General features: G+C 30.6%; 1 protein-coding gene across 1 annotated transcript in view; it reads right to left on the bottom strand.

The window, feature by feature from the left end:
* The window catches only part of LOC111707216 (uncharacterized), a gene marked incomplete at its 5' end in the record, with an annotated part of 33,384 nt that extends 14,645 nt beyond the window's left edge, over positions 1-18,739 (bottom strand). Inside the window, 22 exon segments of the mRNA XM_023480272.1 lie at positions 228-275; positions 389-448; positions 1,210-1,282; positions 1,755-1,799; positions 2,264-2,338; positions 3,814-3,881; positions 4,371-4,416; positions 4,470-4,523; positions 4,743-4,816; positions 5,396-5,459; positions 6,854-6,925; positions 8,918-8,975; positions 11,212-11,277; positions 12,890-12,988; positions 13,486-13,562; positions 13,619-13,701; positions 14,564-14,631; positions 15,525-15,613; positions 16,882-16,955; positions 17,504-17,607; positions 18,246-18,332; positions 18,713-18,739. Coding sequence (XP_023336040.1) covers positions 228-275; positions 389-448; positions 1,210-1,282; positions 1,755-1,799; positions 2,264-2,338; positions 3,814-3,881; positions 4,371-4,416; positions 4,470-4,523; positions 4,743-4,816; positions 5,396-5,459; positions 6,854-6,925; positions 8,918-8,975; positions 11,212-11,277; positions 12,890-12,988; positions 13,486-13,562; positions 13,619-13,701; positions 14,564-14,631; positions 15,525-15,613; positions 16,882-16,955; positions 17,504-17,607; positions 18,246-18,332; positions 18,713-18,739 — 1,511 coding nt within the window.
* Positions 18,740-19,116: the final 377 nt, after the last annotated feature.

Here is a 19,116-nt window from a genome sequence, read left to right as displayed (position 1 = left end):
TTATGCAATCTAATGACTTTAAATTATATGCACATAAATAATATAATATGGAATTGTGTTATATCAATTGGCCAAAGTTTGAAATATCAATGGTTTACACCATCAGGTTGCAAGGATAAAGGGATAAGGAAATTTCAATTTTTTAAACAGTGGATTAGAGAAAATGACTTTATTAGAGTTTGAGGCAAAGGGTTCACTTCCTGTCAGAAATAAAAAAATAAAAAAACCTGTATTCTTCCGGTATAAGCAATAGATCACAGTTTTCCTCATCCGTCCTTTAAATAATTCCAATACTTTTGACAACAATTCAATTCATATAATCATTTAAAAATTTTTGTTTTGATGTTTTTCTAAATGTTTTAATAGTAATGGGGGGGGGGGGGTAAACCTGTCTGGGCAGTCCACAACAAGGTTACAAAGAGCATCAATTGGTATACAGGTTCCATCCCTACATAATTTATAGATACTAGTTACTAGATATTAGAGCCATGGATGGATATAGTTCAAATTGTTTGTACGTTGTTGTAACACATTGGATACTGATATGATACATATTTACATTGGATAATGGATATTTGGTTATTTAATGTATTGGATACATATTTTGCGATAGATAATTAGATTTGGATACAGAAATGAATACTGAGCTTGCAATTTTTAATTGTATTTTACATTTTCTTTGAAGTTTAGTTTCCCTGCACATATTAAGTTTAGCAACTCAATTTCCGATACAGGGTGTCCCAATAAACATGGGAATTCAGTGACGAATTCGATATCGTCTTTTTAAATAACTCTTTGATTTAGTATAGTGATACCTACTGAGAAAGCTGTAATCTGTAAGAGTTTCGTCTGCTATGCTCACATTTTGTTTGTTTATGTTTTGACTGCATACAGTTGTAGACTAGTTAGTAAAACAAGAAAATTGCAGTATAAAAACAGAGTAAACTTGCGGACACGGTATAGACACATCTTTACAGTCGTTTGACTTTTTATAAAATAAACTCTAGCAGACATAATGGTATTATGGCTTTTGAAATCAGGTATTAAAATGCTAATTCATAACAAGGACGATATCGAATTCGTCACTGAATTTCCATGTTTTTTGGGGCACCCTGTATCCAAAAATAATCCTATTTATGGACGCATATTTAACATTGTAAAATAGATATTTGGTAAAAAATCGTATACTAGAAACAAATGAATATTTACCTGCAAGTAAAATCTGTTTTGCTTCCATCATTCATTATACAATTTGTTAAAGATAAGAGGTGCTCCTCACCACCTAGACACATAATAATAGAGGTGCTCCTCACCACCTAGACACATAATAATAGAGGTGCTCCTCACCACCTAGACACATAATAATAGAGGTGCTCCTCACCACCTAGACACATAATAATAGAGGTGCTCCTCACCACCTAGACACATAATAATGACATCTATGTAAATTAAGTTCACAAGTTATGTTCAATGACGAACGTCTTAAATACGAATATTTCTTTCAGGATGCAACAAACAACTGTTTATTGTTGTACATTGTACAATGTACATTATCTAGTATTATGATAAAACAAAAGTACTTGATTTAATCAAAATTTTAGGGACAAATGATGGAGTTATCCCGTTTTTTTATTGATTTTGGTTTAGCTGTAAGAGTGACTTGCGCACATATGCAACAGGGGTGAAAGAAATAAAATGTGAGAATAACGTCTCAGTCCTCTTAAATTAGTTTTCTTGTTTACTCTCCAAACTACCTGACTTTGCACAGATTCCAGAATTAATGCTCCAAAGATTTCGTCCTAAGTATCATAGAAAACAATAACAAACAAAAATATGTAAATTCATTTATTAAACAAATCCTATATCACTGAGATTAATGTAATTTGGACATTTTTAGATGAGAGAGATGTGAGGTTGAATGTTTTATCGAATTAGTAGGTTTAATAGTTGTCACGAACAAAATACTCATTTTAACTTTATAATTTATAATTATGATTTTTTTTATTTTGTTGAGAAATTTTATTTTCAATCTTCAAGTAAAAAGAAACTGAGTTTCTGTCACAAACTAGAATATTTTACAACCAAATCAGTAAACCTTTGATATTTCATACATAGAATATTCGATTTAATAGAATATGTTACCATATATATGGAAGATAATGATAAGAAAATATTTGAGTTTGTTGCAAGAACTCATTTCCTTTCCTTGAATTCCTTTTGTGTAAGTAAAAAATTCCATTTTCTTGCTGTGTTCTTGATATTCCTGTAGGATAGTAGGTGTAAGGAGTAGTATCATCAGCAGCAAAAGTAGCAAACTTCGTCACATCATACAAACTTTCTAGATATGCACGCAATGAACATATTTAAAATAATCAAGTTTTGAACTAGGGTAACAATAAATGAACTTGAATACATTATAGAAAGGTATTATTGTTCAATAAATGTTCAATAAAACGGTTTAAAGGGAGTGACCGGCTATGTAAGGTAGTTGAACTGAGTATGCAGTGTTGTGGATAACTTCTTTCGGGTTCATTTGAGACATATAAAACCATTAAAAGATCTGTAAATCCTGAGTTTGAGCGCAAATTCGACGTCTAAAACTCCTATATTGGGAGTGGATACATTTTCAGAATTATTTTTTTTTTTAATTATTAAATAACGACGACATAAAATATAAAAAAGTTCCACAATCAACTACATACGTCGTGTATAGGAACATGTTGAGAAAATCGAATTAATCTTATCTTCGAAAATAAGTAATCTTGTTCAATTAATTATTAGTTTCTATTTCCTCATTATTCTGGTTTCTCATTATTCACAAAGATTTTCTCCTAGATAATCGATTTTAGCATTGATTTATTGACAAATTTCTTTTGAGAAATATGTTCCTAACCATCTAGTTAGATTACTGTATAAGTTTTACTTTATTTTTTTGTCGATATTTTATAATTAAAAAAAAAACTATTCCTGAAAACGTATCCACCCCCAAAGTAGGAGTTTTGAACGTCAAATTTGCGCACAAACTCAGGATTTACAGTCTTTAAAAAGTTTTATATGTCTCAAATGAATCCGAAAGAAGTTTTCCACAACACTGCATACTCAGTTCAACTACCTTACATAGCCGGTCACTCCCTTTAATAATAGAGAAGTTTAAATATTTATTTATTTAGTTTTTATCTAATTTTACCAAGAACCAGAATACACTTGTTGTTTTACCATATTACAATTTACAAATAACTTTTTCAATTATTAAAAATTACATGTTATATATTATAATTACATGTTCTATCTAATCGGGAAAATATTTATGATATCTTTTTTCTTTGGTAAAACTTTTTCTGGATTAGTTTTGATGACTTTGCTCTTTCTTGGGTCCAAAGAAAAGTTTAAAACAGAAATGGAAATTTATAAAAAATTAAATGTTTAACCGATGAAATACAGAAAGCTATTTTAAAAAACAATTTTCACAATATTTTATTACATACACAGTTCTGTACTGTACATCTTCTCTCTCATTAAACTTATCTGCAATCCCTACCCTCCATCCTCTCTTTCATTAAACTTATCTGCAATCCCTACCCTCCATCCTCTCTCTCATTTATCTGCAATCCCTACCCTCCATCCTCTCTCTCATTCAACGTATCTGCAATCCCTTCCCTCCATCCTCTCTCTCATTTATCTTATCTGCAATCCCTACCCTCCATCCTCTCTCTCATTAAACTTATCTGCAATCCCTACCCTCCATCCTCTCTCTCATTCAACGTATCTGCAATCCCTACCCTCCATCCTCTCGACTCATTCAACAAAACTGACCTAACTTCCATTTTACAATTTCAGGAGAGAAGAATATATGAGATTTCCCTCGGCCCCGCCAAACAGGTCTGAATTGAACACAAAATATAAAAAAAATAAAAGAATAAAACTTAATAAAGCAAGTACACAAGTTTAGAGGCACACAAGTTAATATGTACAAAAAATTATGAGAATGCCCAAAACAAAAGTAGAAAGAAAACTTTAAAGAATACTTGTTTAGGAGAATTAAAATTTAGTTTTAAATAAACATAAGTCTAGAAAACCAAAAGTTAAAAAGTGAAATAATTTTTATGCACAAGAGTTTAGAAATACAAAGTTTATATTTCCGAAAGTTTTGAATTGTACAAAGTTTAGGTGTACAAAAGTTTAGAAATATGAAAGTTTAGAAGCACTTTATTTAGAAGTACGAAAGTTTCGGAGTACAAACGTTTAGAAGTCACAAGTTTTAACATTTAAAATTATAAAAAAAGAACAAGCGCAAAAAAGCGTGAAATCATGTAAGTAAAAAGTAGAAAAAGGTAGAAAAAAAACAATTTACTATTTTAAAAAAATCTTACTTTCCATTTCTGAATCCAGATAGGAAATATTCCGTGTCAAAAAAGCCTAAACAATGTGAATATTTATAAAATTCTTTATAAAATTATATTTTCTCCAACCTTCCATTAGGTTTGTTTCTGATGTGCAGAGTCCTCGTATTGTTAAATTCATCCCTGAACACAACAACAACAAATTTTAATCAATAATTTAAAAAATGTCATGTTTTGTTTGCATAGGCCAGGTGGCAAAACTAACTTTTAGCGAAACTAAAGTTTAATTTTTTCAATTATTAATATCTTTAAATACGTATGTAAACAAGAGTTTTTAATTTAACTGTAATATTTTTTAATGGATTGGGTAAGATTTTTTTTCTGATTTTTTTACTATTATACCTTGGGGGAAATGGCAGAGTGCACAGTTTCCTTCCGAACAATCGGAACCAACCCACTTCCGGTCAATGTATGTACTGAATTATGAATTGTCTATTGTACACTATACACTGTAATAATGGTTACCGTACAGTGGTAAGCGATCATATCAATACAATAAAGACGACATTTTGTTTAAGTTTTAATTGTTAACAAGCTTTTTTCAAATTACAATTTTGCAAGTAATCAACGAGATGCATTTTTAATTGACAGTTTCTCTTGACTTCTATGTTTATATGTGTCTTGATATAAATCAAATTGAAATCAAAAGCCGTCTTTATTGTATTGATATAATCGCCTACCACTGTATGCAACCTGAATTTTGCTTCCTGAATTCGCAAATATATACGGATCCACTGATCCGATGGAAGGAACAGAATATTAGCTAAAACATGCTAAACCCCTGTTGCTCTTAAAATACAAATCTCAACTTTAAACTATAATGAGAGATTGATAAAAACTTTCTAACTCTGACTGGTTTATTAAGTTCTAACTTAAAAAAAGAAAAGAAAAAAGAAGAACAATACTTGGCAAAAGTGGAAAAGTTATAAAGATTAGAACTGTTAAAATAAAGTTCAAGATACATTTGTTGACATAAAAAAATTATATTAAAATACCTAGCACAGCTCTCGGTTACGGGTTGAACTCCTCCCTCCCACAATCCATCGAATGGAATAGCGTCTAAATCATAAATAAATTAATATATATAAATGTTCATCATCCTCTCCCCCCTCTATCAAAATCCAGCGAATGGAAGAGCGTCTAAATCATAAATAAATTAATAATTAATTATATTCATCACCTCCCCCCCCCCATAATCCATCGAATGGAAGAGTGTCTAAACCATAAATAAATTAATGATTAAATATGTTCATCACCCCCTATCATAATCCAGCAAATGGAAGAGCGTCTAAATCATAAATAAATTAATACATAAATATGTTCATCACCTCCCCCCCCCCATAATCCAGCGAATGGAAAAGTGTCTAAATCATAAATAAATTGATACATAAATATCTTCATTATTCCCCTCCATAATCCATCGAATGGAAGAGTGCCTAAACCATAAATAAATTAATAAGTAATTATGTTCATCCCCACCCCATAATTCAACGAATGGAAGAGCGTCTAAATCCTAAATAAATTAATAATCAATTAATTATATTCATCTCCCCCCCATAATCCATCGAATGGAAGAGTGTCTAATTGTGTTTATCACCCCCTTCCGCATAATCCATCGAATGGAAGAGCGTCTAAACGATAAATAAATTAATAATTAATTAGTTCATCACCTCCCCCCCCCATAATCCATGGAATGGAAGAGTGTCTAAACCATAAATAAATTAATGATTAAATATGTTCATCACCCCCTATCATAATCCAGCGAATGGAAGAGTGTCTAAATCATAAATAAATTAATACATAAATATGTTCATCACCTCCCCCCCCCCACATAATCCACCGAATGGCAGAGCGTCTAAACCATAAATAAATTAATAATTAATTTGTTCACCACGTCACGTGCAGATTTAACGGTTCTGTCAATATTCCAGAAAGGTGTGGCTTTCGATCACAATTTGACCCATTACACACAACTTTTTAGTCTTTTTTCTTAAATACTTTTTGTCGGCATATACATTTTGAATGAAAAAGTATAAAATAAACAAATCCGTATAGTAAATGATTATTGAATTAAAAACCAAAACACGTTTGATTTCAAATTGAAGAAACCGAATGCTGCTCACTCTGGTTAGTCCGGTGTGACGTGTACCCCCCTATCATCATCGATCGAATGGAATATATAGAGAGTTATTAAATAAATAAATAACAATTACCCACAATGGAAAAGACTTCAGAGACAACTGCACTGAATTTTTGTATTCTTTATATCATACTTAAAGATCCCCAGCAGCTGTAAATTAGTTTTTCTTTGAAAATAATTAAAATTTTATTGGAAGACCATTTTGAGGGCAAAACCACCTAGTTCAATCTTCAGAATTGTCATATTTCAGGTCTCATTCTTTTTGGGTAACCCCATGTTTTACATGATTTGTAAACTGAATTTAAGATTATACCCTTTGTATACGGATTTATCCAGGTTCCATCTCCATAGCTATCTGTATACCCGATCCAGTACAGCAGACTACCTGGAAACATGTTTCTAGAGATAAAAATAGGAAATTAAGACAATTAATATATCTTTAAATTTTAGGTGTCCCTGCATTAGTAGATAATAATAAAACTGGAGCTTATATTTAATTTATATTTAGTTGGTCGTAATTGAAAAATTTACGTAAGATTTTTTAATCATAAATCCTCTTATTGAAGAGATATTGGGAAGAATAGAAATGTTTTAAATGCCGAGTCTGTAACCGGTTAAAGGAACTGAGTTTTTGTCACAAACTCTACTTTTCCAATCTTTATATCTTTGCTACACAATGTCGTAGACTTCTGATATTTCAAAATATGAATTCTGTTAGACCAAATAATCTAAGTTTGAAATATCAAAGTTTTACATCATCAGATTGTAAAGATATAGGGATTAGACAATTTGAGTTTGTGACAAAAACTCATTTCCTTTGCTTTTCTTACACTTATACATAATATGAAAAAATAGATGAGCAAGGAGGTCACAAAATCTTGATAGCCAGACGTTTCACCTTCTTCTCTTGGCGGCAAATTCTTGATTTTACAGTTCTGGTAACTGGCTGAAACTAACGTATTTTATGTTGGAGTAGGGTTTGACGAAACTTGCATATTAAAAAAAAAAAAAAAAATCAATTTAAACATCCGACCCTATGTCAAATAATGTTAAAAATTTGATATGTACTGTATACATCATACACATGTACAGTGTACAGTGGTTGATGTAAACAAACACACATGTCCAGTTTTTCAATAATTGTCATGGAGGAACCTTGCTGTTTTGTTTTTGGGAAACGCGGAAAAAATATTCTCCAGGATGGAGACTTTTTCAAGTTCTTCATGTAATACAAGTTCATGAATCCGTTGTTGTTCCCTTCTGGAAAAAACACAAGTTTCATCAAGGAAAATCAGGAAAACTGCTCGAGTATTTTGAGAACACTTACATTGGAAAGGAAACCAAAAGCTTCAGAAAACCCCCGATGTTTCCTTTAGAAATTTGGAATGTCTGTGATGAAATTTTGAATAATGAACCAACCACAAACAACCAAACTGAACGATGGTTTAGAAGTTTCACAGCTGACCATCCTGGAATACAGACTGCTGGGAAGTCCTTTTTAGGTCTTAGAAGAGAAGACACATTGGCTAAACTACTTTTCAAAGAGCTCAAAGACAAGACCTACATTGATCCGAAGGCAGCTCAATCGGCAAGAATTCTCGAAAGAAATAAACGATTTAAACAAATTGTAAATTCTTTTGATGTATCCAATACAAATTATCTTATGGAAATAATAAATAATTAATTTTTTTGTCAAATTATTAGTGTTCTTCATTACTGTAATTTTAAGTTCATTTCGTATCAACACTAATATTGAAGAAATTATGTTGTATTAAAAAAGCAGCCCTGACTGCAGTTTCAGTAATTTGCCGCCAAGACAAGAAGGTGAAACGTCCGGCTACCAAAATCTTGCCAGTTATATCCCATACTTTTAGTATCTGTTTTTATTTAATCTTGGAAAACATGTCAACTAATGTGAGACAATTTCGTTTTCCTTCTTATATATTGACAATTGTGACGTGGTTTATAATTGGTCCATTTCTCTGTTTCCTCCTATTGTACTTGATAATCTATTTGGGATCTATGCAGTTTTATGTGCACGTATTTTAGCGTTAAAAGGACTTTAAGCGTAACTTCAAGTGACCATCAATGCAAAGACAACAAAGCCTGATTTATAACAGAACCCTTGAAACCTTGATCTGATCAATATATTGAAAGATATTGTCGTTTTTCTAACTCAAAAAGGGTTTAATTCTGCTTTTTACACGCAATAAATGCGCAAGTCACTTTCATAGTGAAACCACAAAGGAAAATAAAAAGTTTGAAGAAACAAAAACATGCATATGCTGGGAATCAGAGGTTGCCATCTTTGCATGGAGGGTCACTTACAAGTATGGTTACGGTCCCTTAAAAGCTATAAGTAATCTTAAATCTGTACCTGAAGAATGAACACATTTCTCATGAATGTCCTGAACCAGGCCTTCAGCTATATCCATCTAACAATCAAAACTTATCGTTATAAATTGAATTTTCTTTTTTTCTAAAAAAGTTTCAATTTCATTATTTTGTTTATTTCCATAATAATACATTTGATGTGCGTAATCATTATAAAACTAAGGTTTACTTCATTCAACAACCTACAGATCACAATTCAACAGCAAACAAATTGCATACGTATATTAGCAAAGTGTACATTTCAAATTGCATACGTATATTAGCAAAGTGTACATTTCAAATTGCATACGTATAGTAGCAAAGTGTACATTTCAAATTGCATACGTATAGTAGCAAAGTGTACATTTCAAATTGCATAAGTATAGTAGCAAAGTGTACATTTCAAATTGCATACGTATAGTAGCAAAGTGTACATTTCAAATTGCATACGTATTGTAGCAAAGTGTACATTTCAAATTGCATATGTATAGTAGCAAAGTGTACATTTCAAATTGCATACGTATAGTAGCAAAGTGTACATTTCAAATTGCATATGTATAGTAGCAAAGTGTACATTTCAAATTGCATACGTATAGTAGCAAAGTGTACATTTCAAATTGCATACGTATAGTAGCAAAGTGTATATTTCAAATTGCATACGTATATTATCAAAGTGTACATTTCAAATTGCATACGTATATTATCAAAGTGTACATTTCAAATTGCATACGTATAGTAGCAAAGTGTACATTTCAAATTGCATACGTATAGTAGCAAAGTGTACATTTCAAATTGCATACGTATATTAGCAAAGTGTACATTTCAAATTGCATACGTATAGTAGCAAAGTGTACATTTCAAATTGCATACGTATAGTAGCAAAGTGTACATTTCAAAATGCATACGTATATTAGCAAAGTGTACATTTCAAATTGCATACGTATATTAGCAAAGTGTACATTTCAAATTGCATACGTATAGTAGCAAAGTGTACATTTCAAATTGCATATGTATAGTAGCAAAGTGTACATTTCAAATTGCATACGTATAGTAGCAAAGTGTACATTTCAAATTGCATACGTATAGTAACAAAGTGTACATTTCAAATTGCATACGTATAGTAGCAAAGTGAATATTTCCTAAATGTTGAAAGGCTAAGTTTCTTTAAATTTTGTCTTCTTATGACTGATAAGTGCAATTAAAAATTTCAAACTCATTTAATAATACTCTTTAAAAATTTTAAATCTTAAGTTTTTAATTGGTTTTGGGCTCAATTTTTTTTGAAATACTCCATGGAATGGGTTCAAATTCGGGAAGCCAAATCTTTTGGGCCTGGGACACAATAGTTTGAAATGATATAAAAAATAAGAATTTTTTGGCATTTTTCTTCGATACAAACTCTGGTTTCGGTGGATATTTATTTGAAGACTAAAATCTGTAAGATCTCAAGACTTAGCAAAACAAATAAAGATCCTATTGTCTCTAGAAAACCAAAATTCACATTTAGATAATCTAAACTAGCAAAAAATAATTTGTGTTAAAACATGTATATTCGTACTTCTAAATAGGAAAACCCAATGAAGTAATGAAATATGAAGATCGATGTGTATGTGCGGATATAAAAATAATATATTGTGCGCATACATAATGATATTCAAATAGTGTATATTTTTTTGCGATTTAAAAACATATGAAGGCTTTATAATTTACCAAACATTTTTGTTTTGTTTTTTATTTTATGCAAGTTCAGGAGAGGAAAATGCGAAACTGTGTTTATCATCCAGACCTAACACTGGTTGTCAGATCTCGTCAAAATCATGGTTTCGAACTTTTCCCCCTGCAGTTAGGGATTGATTGTTCTCACTTTTTGAAAAACTATCGTTTTGTTTTATAAACGAATTTTTTTTTTAGTTTTACTTCGTCGTTTTGTTGAAGAAGAGTAGGTCGTTCCTAATTTTTGACGATTGTTAGCGACCTTTTTTAGACAAAATACATTTTTAGGTCGGAAAACCCTTAGATCAGAAAAACCTTAGAAAACATTCAGGTAATTTTTCTCAACACGCAAAAACATATCTTCCTAAAAAATATTGCATTTAATTGTCATAAAGGTCAACGGGAAACCGTACCGTTTTTTGTTTTTCTTTTTTTAAAAGTTCAAAACGAGTTGTTCGTTCATTGTGATCTTTCGTTTTTAAAAAACGATTAACAAACCTACTTGCAGTCAGAAATCAAATCATAAAGGCCAGCTAGGATTAAAAAGTATTTGCAAATACTTAATTTAATAAAAAGTCTTGTTTCCTGATTATTGTATTCATCTTCAGATTCAGGCACAGATAAGCCACCCCCCATATTATAACACCAGGCCTATAAACATAAAAATGTAACAATATATTATAACACCAGGCCTATAAACATAAAAATGTAACAATATATTAAAACACCAGGCCTATATAAACATAACAGTATAACAATATATTATAACACCAGGCCTATATAAACATAACAGGATAACAATATATTATAACATCAGGCCTATATAAACATAAAAGGATAACAATATATTATAACACCAGGCCTATATAAACATAACAGGATAACAATATATTGTAACACCAGGCCTATATAAACATAACAGGATAACAATATATTATAACACCAGGCCTATATAAACATAACAGGATAACAATATATTATAACACCAGGCCTATTTCAACATAACAGGATAACAATATATTATAACACCAGGCATAGATATAAACATAACAGGATAACAATATATTATAACACCAGGCCTATATAAACATAACAGTGTAACTATATATTATAACCAGGCCTACATAAACATTACAGGATAACAAAATATTATAACACCAGGCCTATACAAACATAACAGGATAACAATATATTATAACACCAGGCCTATATAAACATAACAGTACAACAATATATTATAACACCAGGCCAATATAAACATAACAGTGTAACAATATATTATAACACCAGGCCTACATAAACATAACAGTAAAACAATATATTATAACACCAGGCCTATATAAACATAACAGTATAACAATATATTATAACACCAGGCCTGCATTAACATAACAGTAAAACAATATATTATAACACCAGGCCTAGATATAAACATAACAGTATAAACAATATATTATAACACCAGGCCTACATACACATAACAGTATAACAATATATTATAACACCTGGCCTAGATATAAACAACAGTATAGCAATATATTGTAACACCAGGCCAGATATAGACATAACAGTATAACAAAATATTATAACACCAGGCCTAGATATAAACATAACAGGATAAAAATATATTATAACACCAGGCCTATATATTAACAACAGTATAGCAATATATTATAACACCAGGCCTAGATATAAACATAACAGGATAACAATATATTATAATACCAGGCCTAGATATAAACATAACAGGATAACAATATATTATAACACCAGGCATAGATATAAACATAACAGGATAACAATATAGTATAACACCAGGCATCTCAAGTACAGCAGTATAACAAGATAATGATGTAGGACTGAAAAGATTACAAAAAACCTCCCAAATCCTTGATATTAGGTCGTCTAATCGTTCATGTGATGATGAGTCAGCTCTTCTTGTAAAAGAATTACTTTAGCTAATTTGTATCTATTTTAAATAAGTTCCACAGACTAAAAATTATTTTGAAACAAACGAGATCCTATTAATTTGTTTTGTTATATTTTGTAACTATGTAGCTTGAGAACCCGGCGTTGCCCCACCGTTTACCCGCGCTTGGTAGTAAATTACGACTTTAGCTATTGTTTCCTAAAATTATGGTCCCACTCAACTTAGAGTATAAAATTCCCGTGGTTCTCCCGAGTTCCCCAATCGGACATCCAAACAAAACAAACTGAGATTACTACTTTATATATTAAGATGTATAATGTATACTGTTGTTTCCTTATAGAATGGATAAGACCAAGCATCATTAAATAGAAAATATTTTGAACGCGCTGAATTCTGATCCCCGCACAATTCAAACAGTGGAACCGTCTCAACCTAAACAGATAAATTCATTTATTATAATTATTAAAAATGTATTGTCTGAACCTATCAGGCCAACATTTTTTGGGGGACCTCACATGACCCAGAAAAGTTATAAAATATGGCCGCTAGGTGTCCCTGTTTCAAAATTATGCTTAATAAATGATAAGTTTGTTTTTTACATTATGCTACATTTTTACTCCGACTATGAAGACAATAACCAAAGAGATTTTTTAAAACGAACAACAAAGCCGTTTTGTTCAATCGTTTTGTTCAATCGTTTTGAATAGTCGTTTTGAAAAATCATTTTGTTCAATCGTTTGATTAATATCTTTTGTATAAACTGATAAAAGCAAACTTATCAAGTATAAAAGTCTAAAACAGGATAAACAGGGAGCGCTGCCGCTTTTAAAGTTAATTTATCTTGAATGTTTTAAAACAGACCTTAAGACGACGCCTATCCCTTAAGCCTATAACTTATGAATCATTGTTGTGATTGTGTATAGACCTACCGAGGCATGTTCATTAGAGATGATAAAACTATTTGTTTTTGATGCCACTACATTACCCCAAGCATCAGAGCGACATTCTAAAATAAAAACGGAAAAATTAAAATTAAATTTTTTTAAAATTCTGAATCCTTACCTGCCAGTGTTTCTATTTCATAATCTTGAAGAGCATAGTTCCAGATGTTAAACTGAGATATTAAACCAGAAAAAGATTGTCGACTAAATATAAGAAAAGATTGTCGACTAAATATAAGAAAAAGATTGTCGATTAAATATAAGAAAAAGATTGTCGACTAAAAAAAGATTGTCGACTAAATATAAGAAAAGATTGTCGACTAAATATAAGAAAAGATTGTCGACAAAATATAAGAAAAGATTGTCGACTAAATATAAGAAAAAGATTGTCGACTAAATATAAGAAAAAGAATGTCGACTAAATATAAGAAAAGATTGTCGACTAAATATAAGAAAAAGAATGTCGACTAAATATAAGAAAAAGATTGTCGACTAAATACAAGAAAAAGATTGTCGACTAAATATAAGAAAATATTTTTCAACAAAAAATCTTAATTTTGACATTATCGGCATAAAAAAGTAAATTAAATTATTGTTTTTAAAAAAAAACAAATAGTTTATAAATAATTATTTTTGAATACTTTTTTAGTGCTTAGATAAAATAAAAACTCGACTACAGACTAAAAATTTTAAATTGACAACTGAGAATAAACTAAAATTTAAAAATTTATTTATTTTGTCGACTGAAGATTTAAATTTTAAAAGTGTCAATTGAAATAAATTTTTTAAGTTTTAAACTGAAAACAAATATTGTCGAAATTTTAAATTGTCAAGCATACAGAAATATTTCAACAATTGTCAAAAACAATTTTAAAATTTAAAAACTAAGATAAAAGATTCTCAGAATGTGAATCAATTTTGGAAATTTTGCTTGGAAAAGAAATATTTTTGGATTAATTTGACCAACCCTTAATATCAAAAAATATTATAAAAAAAACATTTTTGAAAAACGACAATATCTTAATAATATTTAAGTCTGATTATTTAAAAAAAAGAATTATATGACCTCTCAAATCCTCCTCCCATGTTGTCCTGGTCCTGACCAAGTATTAGCACACCATCAGGATTTACGGCCTGAAATATTACAAGTTGGAGCAAATTAGAAACTAATAGATCTGGAACGGAATTGAGTCTTTGCCACAAAATCAAATCTTTGAAACCTGAAAATGTAAACCTTTGATATTTCAAACTTAGATCATTTGATTTAACCAAATCAATAGTTTGAAATATCTAAGGCCTACGATTTTGGGTTGCTGAGATATAGCGATTAGAAAATCAGAGTTTGTGGCAAAGACTCAATTCCTTTATTTGGATTCACAGAACTAACTAAAGTAATTACACAATCTAAACTTCAGGAAGATATGTTCAAAATACAATCTGTAATTCATATTTCTAAAAATGATTTGTGGATATAATAAGACTTTTAAAATATAATTAACTAGCTGGAGTGTCCGGTGTTGCCCGGGTTTATGTTTTTATTCATAATTACTCTCGCCGTTTCAAATGTGTGTTAAAATCACCACATTTTATCCGTGTCCCGTCAAAAAATATCAGCCTTTTGGTCCAGCCATGTTGCCTAAAAGAATTAAGTTTTTGCAACAAACTCAAATTTTCTAATCCCTATATCCGCGCAATCTGATGGCGTGAACCTTTGATATTTCTTCAAAATTAGAATGTTAAATTTAACAGAATTAATAGGTTGTAATATCAAAGATCTGCGACATATGGGTTGCACAGAAATAGAGGTTTAAAAATCATAGTTTGTGACAAAGACTCAGTTCTTTTGCAAGCTATATAAATATAGGAGCGAAGAGTTTTACACATATATATATTCTTGCTTCTTTTACGATAACAGACCACATTTGGGAAAGTTGAAAGTTGTACTGTACTAACTTTGTTTTGTTTGATTTTGAGATTACAATAATCTTAAAATTGGTATCTACATCCATGTTTACATAAATTCTTACATTAGGGTTCTCTGACCAGGAGCCTGAGTTGACCTTCTCCCCATCTGCAAATACCTTAAACTGATCCTTAGGCAGGTCATACACTAAACCTAGACAATTGGAACTTAGTTTCATGAACTTATTCTTAGGCAGGTCATACACTAAACCTAGACAATTGGAACTTAGTTTCATAAACTTATTCTTAGGTAGGATATACACTAAACCTAGACAATTGGAACTTAGTTTCATGAACTTATCATTAGGCAGGTCATACACTAAACCTAGACAATTGGAACCAAGTTTCATAAACTTATTCTCAGGCAGGTCATGCACTAAACCTAGGCAATTGGAACTTAGTTTCGTAAACTTATCCTTAGGCAGGTCATACACTAAACCTAGACAATTGGAACTATAGTTTCATAAACTTAACCTTAGGTATGATATATACACTAAACCTAGACAGTTGGAACTTAGTTTCATGAACTTATTCTTAGGCAGGTCATACACTAAACTTAGACCATTGGAACTTAGTTTCGTAAACTTATCCTTAGGCAGGTCATACACTAAACCTAGATAATTGGAACTTAGTTTTGTAAACTTATTCTTAGACAGATCATACATTAAACCTAGACAGTTAGAACTTAGTTTCTTAAACTTATTTATAGGCAGGTAATACACTAAACCTAGACAATTGGAACTTAGTTTCATAAACTTATTCTTAGGCAGGTCATACACTAAACCTAGACAAGTTTCATAAACTTAACCTTAGGCAGGTCATACACTAAACCTAGACAATTGGAACTTAGTTTCATAAACTTATTCTTAGGCAGGTCATAAACTAAACCTAGACAAGTTTCATAAACTTAACCTTAGGCAGGTCATTCACTAAACCTAGACAATTAGAACTTAGTTTCTTAAACTTATTTATAGGCAGGTAATACACTAAACCTAGACAATTGGAACTAAAATTTTGAATATAAAAATTTACAGAACCAGATTGCAAAGATATAGGATTTAGAAAACTTGAGTTTGAGTCTTTCTTTTATGTCAGTGTGTCATAAAAGTCACTTCAACTTACCTTTTCAGTCACTTTAAAAACTAACTTTAGAGAAAGCAGAATTCATTTGGGTTGCATAGCGTTTAGGCAATTTCAAATCCTTCTGCAGACTAGTTTTAAATATTAAATGCCAAATCCACAATTAATTTTCCTTGTGATCAATGATCATGATTCTTAACCTTTTATCTTTAACTGATTGGTTGAAATTTTTGTTTTAAAATCTTCTAATTGCAACATCTTACAATTTATATAGAAATGAAATGATTATATTATCAAGGTGTATTTGGAATTTTTGCATAAAAGATTCTGTTATCTGTTTACATAAATGTCTCCAGGTGTAGAAAGGAGGCATGAATCTATCCCATCCACAGTAAACAGTCCCTTTCTTACAAGCTCTAGGAAAGGTTAAAAAGTGTTTTATGTTTTTTATTATTATTTGTTTCTGTTACAATGTTTTTTTTTTCAAAATTTTTGGTTAAATAAAGGATAACAAATAAAGTTAAGATTTTTCTGAAAGCTAATGAAAATTGAGTCTGAGATTAAATTTTCAAGATTCCGTAAAATTTTTTTCTAGTGAAATGATATGAATAGTTCTGACGTCGTCGAATATCTTAAGACAATGAAGACGACATTTAATTTCAACTTTGATTTCTACCAAGCTTTTAAACACATAAACATACAATGATACAGATAAATATTAAAATAAAGAGAAAATGCCAATTAATGCAGCTTCACTTTTCTTACTTGTAAACTGGTGAAAAAAAAATAGAAAGTCGTCTGCGAACGTATTAATATCAACTCCGACTACTGTAAAATGTGAGTTTTAGATAAAATATAGTCTTCTGACTAACTCATCAAGGGGGTTCGATAATATTGTAAGATTTCTTTACATTAAAGCGTTAAACTGAGTCAGTTTCTTGCGTCAGAATTAAAACTATTCGACCTGAACCCTCTTCTCCCTAGGTGATATTCAGAATAGAGGTCATTGGAGTTCTCATCCGAGGACGCATAAGTAAATACATACATTCGAGGCCGCTCATAGTGGATCTAAATATTAGAGGTCTTCCTTAATGGAACTAATTATTAGAGGTCGTTGTAACAGATCTATATATTTGAGGTATCTCATAATAAATTTTAATATTCGAGGCCGCTCATAATTGATTTTAATATTCGAGGTCCGTAATAGATGTAAGTATTTGAGGCTAGTCATAGTGGATCTAAGTATGTGAGTTTACAAAAATTCATCAAATAATTGATCATGAAGAAATACAAACAGAAAACAGAAATACAAAAAACAAGAATCATAAATACATGAAACACACATTAATGGAATACAACAAATATAAAAGGAATACAGCATACAAGTAAAACATAATAGAACAAAACTAAATTAGTATTTACCTGTATTCTATGGGAAACAATAAATGAATACGAGGAATACATAATAGGACAAAACTAAATTATTACTCTACCTGTATTCTATGGGAAACATTGAATAAATACAAGGAATACATAATAGGACAAAACTAAATTATTACTCTACCTGTATTCTATGGAAAACATTAAATGAATACAAGGAATACATAATAGGACAAAACTAAATTATTAATCTACCTGTATTCTATGGGAAACATTAAATAAATACAAGGAATACATAATAGGACAAAACTAAATTATTACTCTACCTGTATTCTATGGCAGACCGTGAATGAATACAAGGGTTCAGGAATAGTTCCATTAAACCTTGCGTAGGATTTATCAGAAGAATATCCCTGAATAAAGAGATTTAAATCGGAAATTGAAATTGAGTACTTACCACAAAGTCAAGTTATATCTGTGCAACCTTTAGATTATTTATTCTAACAAAATTCATATTTTAAAATATCTAAAGTCAACGACCTTGGGTTGAAAAGATATAGGGATTGAAAAAAACAAAGTTTGTGGCAACGGCTCAATCCCTTTAATATCTGAATGGAGTAATAATATACAAGATTACTAAAATTGCAAATGATTTCAACTGATTAGCCATTTTAAATTGTTAAGTTCTGATCACGTTTTTAACTTAAGATAACATTAGAAGGGTATTTTCTATTATGATTTTTGGCAACATTATTCATTATTGAAACTTATAAAACCTGTTAAAAGAACCCACCTTGGTTTGAAACTTATAGACAGGGATTTTGGTNGATACATTGCTTCTCCTGGATAAGCAGAGAGTAGGATTAAAATGGTATGATAATATCCTGTAACAGGGTTGGATACAAAAAGTTGCTTTAAATCAAACTGATCAGATACATTGCTCCTCCTGGATAAGCAAAGAGTAGGATTAAAATAATATGATAATATCCTAACTCAGGGTTGGATACAAGAAGTTGCTTTAAATCAAACTGATCAGATACATTGCTTCTCCTGGAAAGGGTAGGATTGAAATGATATGATATCATTCTTGATCAGGGATAGGGCGTTATTTGCCATAGCCCGCATAGAACAAGCGACGCTGTTTTAGAGTCTGAAAACGACCCGCACGACCCCAAAAACGGGCGCCGGCCCGACTCT

This window comes from Eurytemora carolleeae, unplaced genomic scaffold (assembly GCF_000591075.1).
Source record: "Eurytemora carolleeae unplaced genomic scaffold, Eaff_2.0 scaffold768, whole genome shotgun sequence".
Lineage (NCBI taxonomy): Eukaryota > Metazoa > Arthropoda > Copepoda > Calanoida > Temoridae > Eurytemora > Eurytemora carolleeae.
The sequence above is the reverse complement of the archived record's forward strand: the minus strand, read 5'-3'. Positions and strand labels throughout refer to the sequence as shown.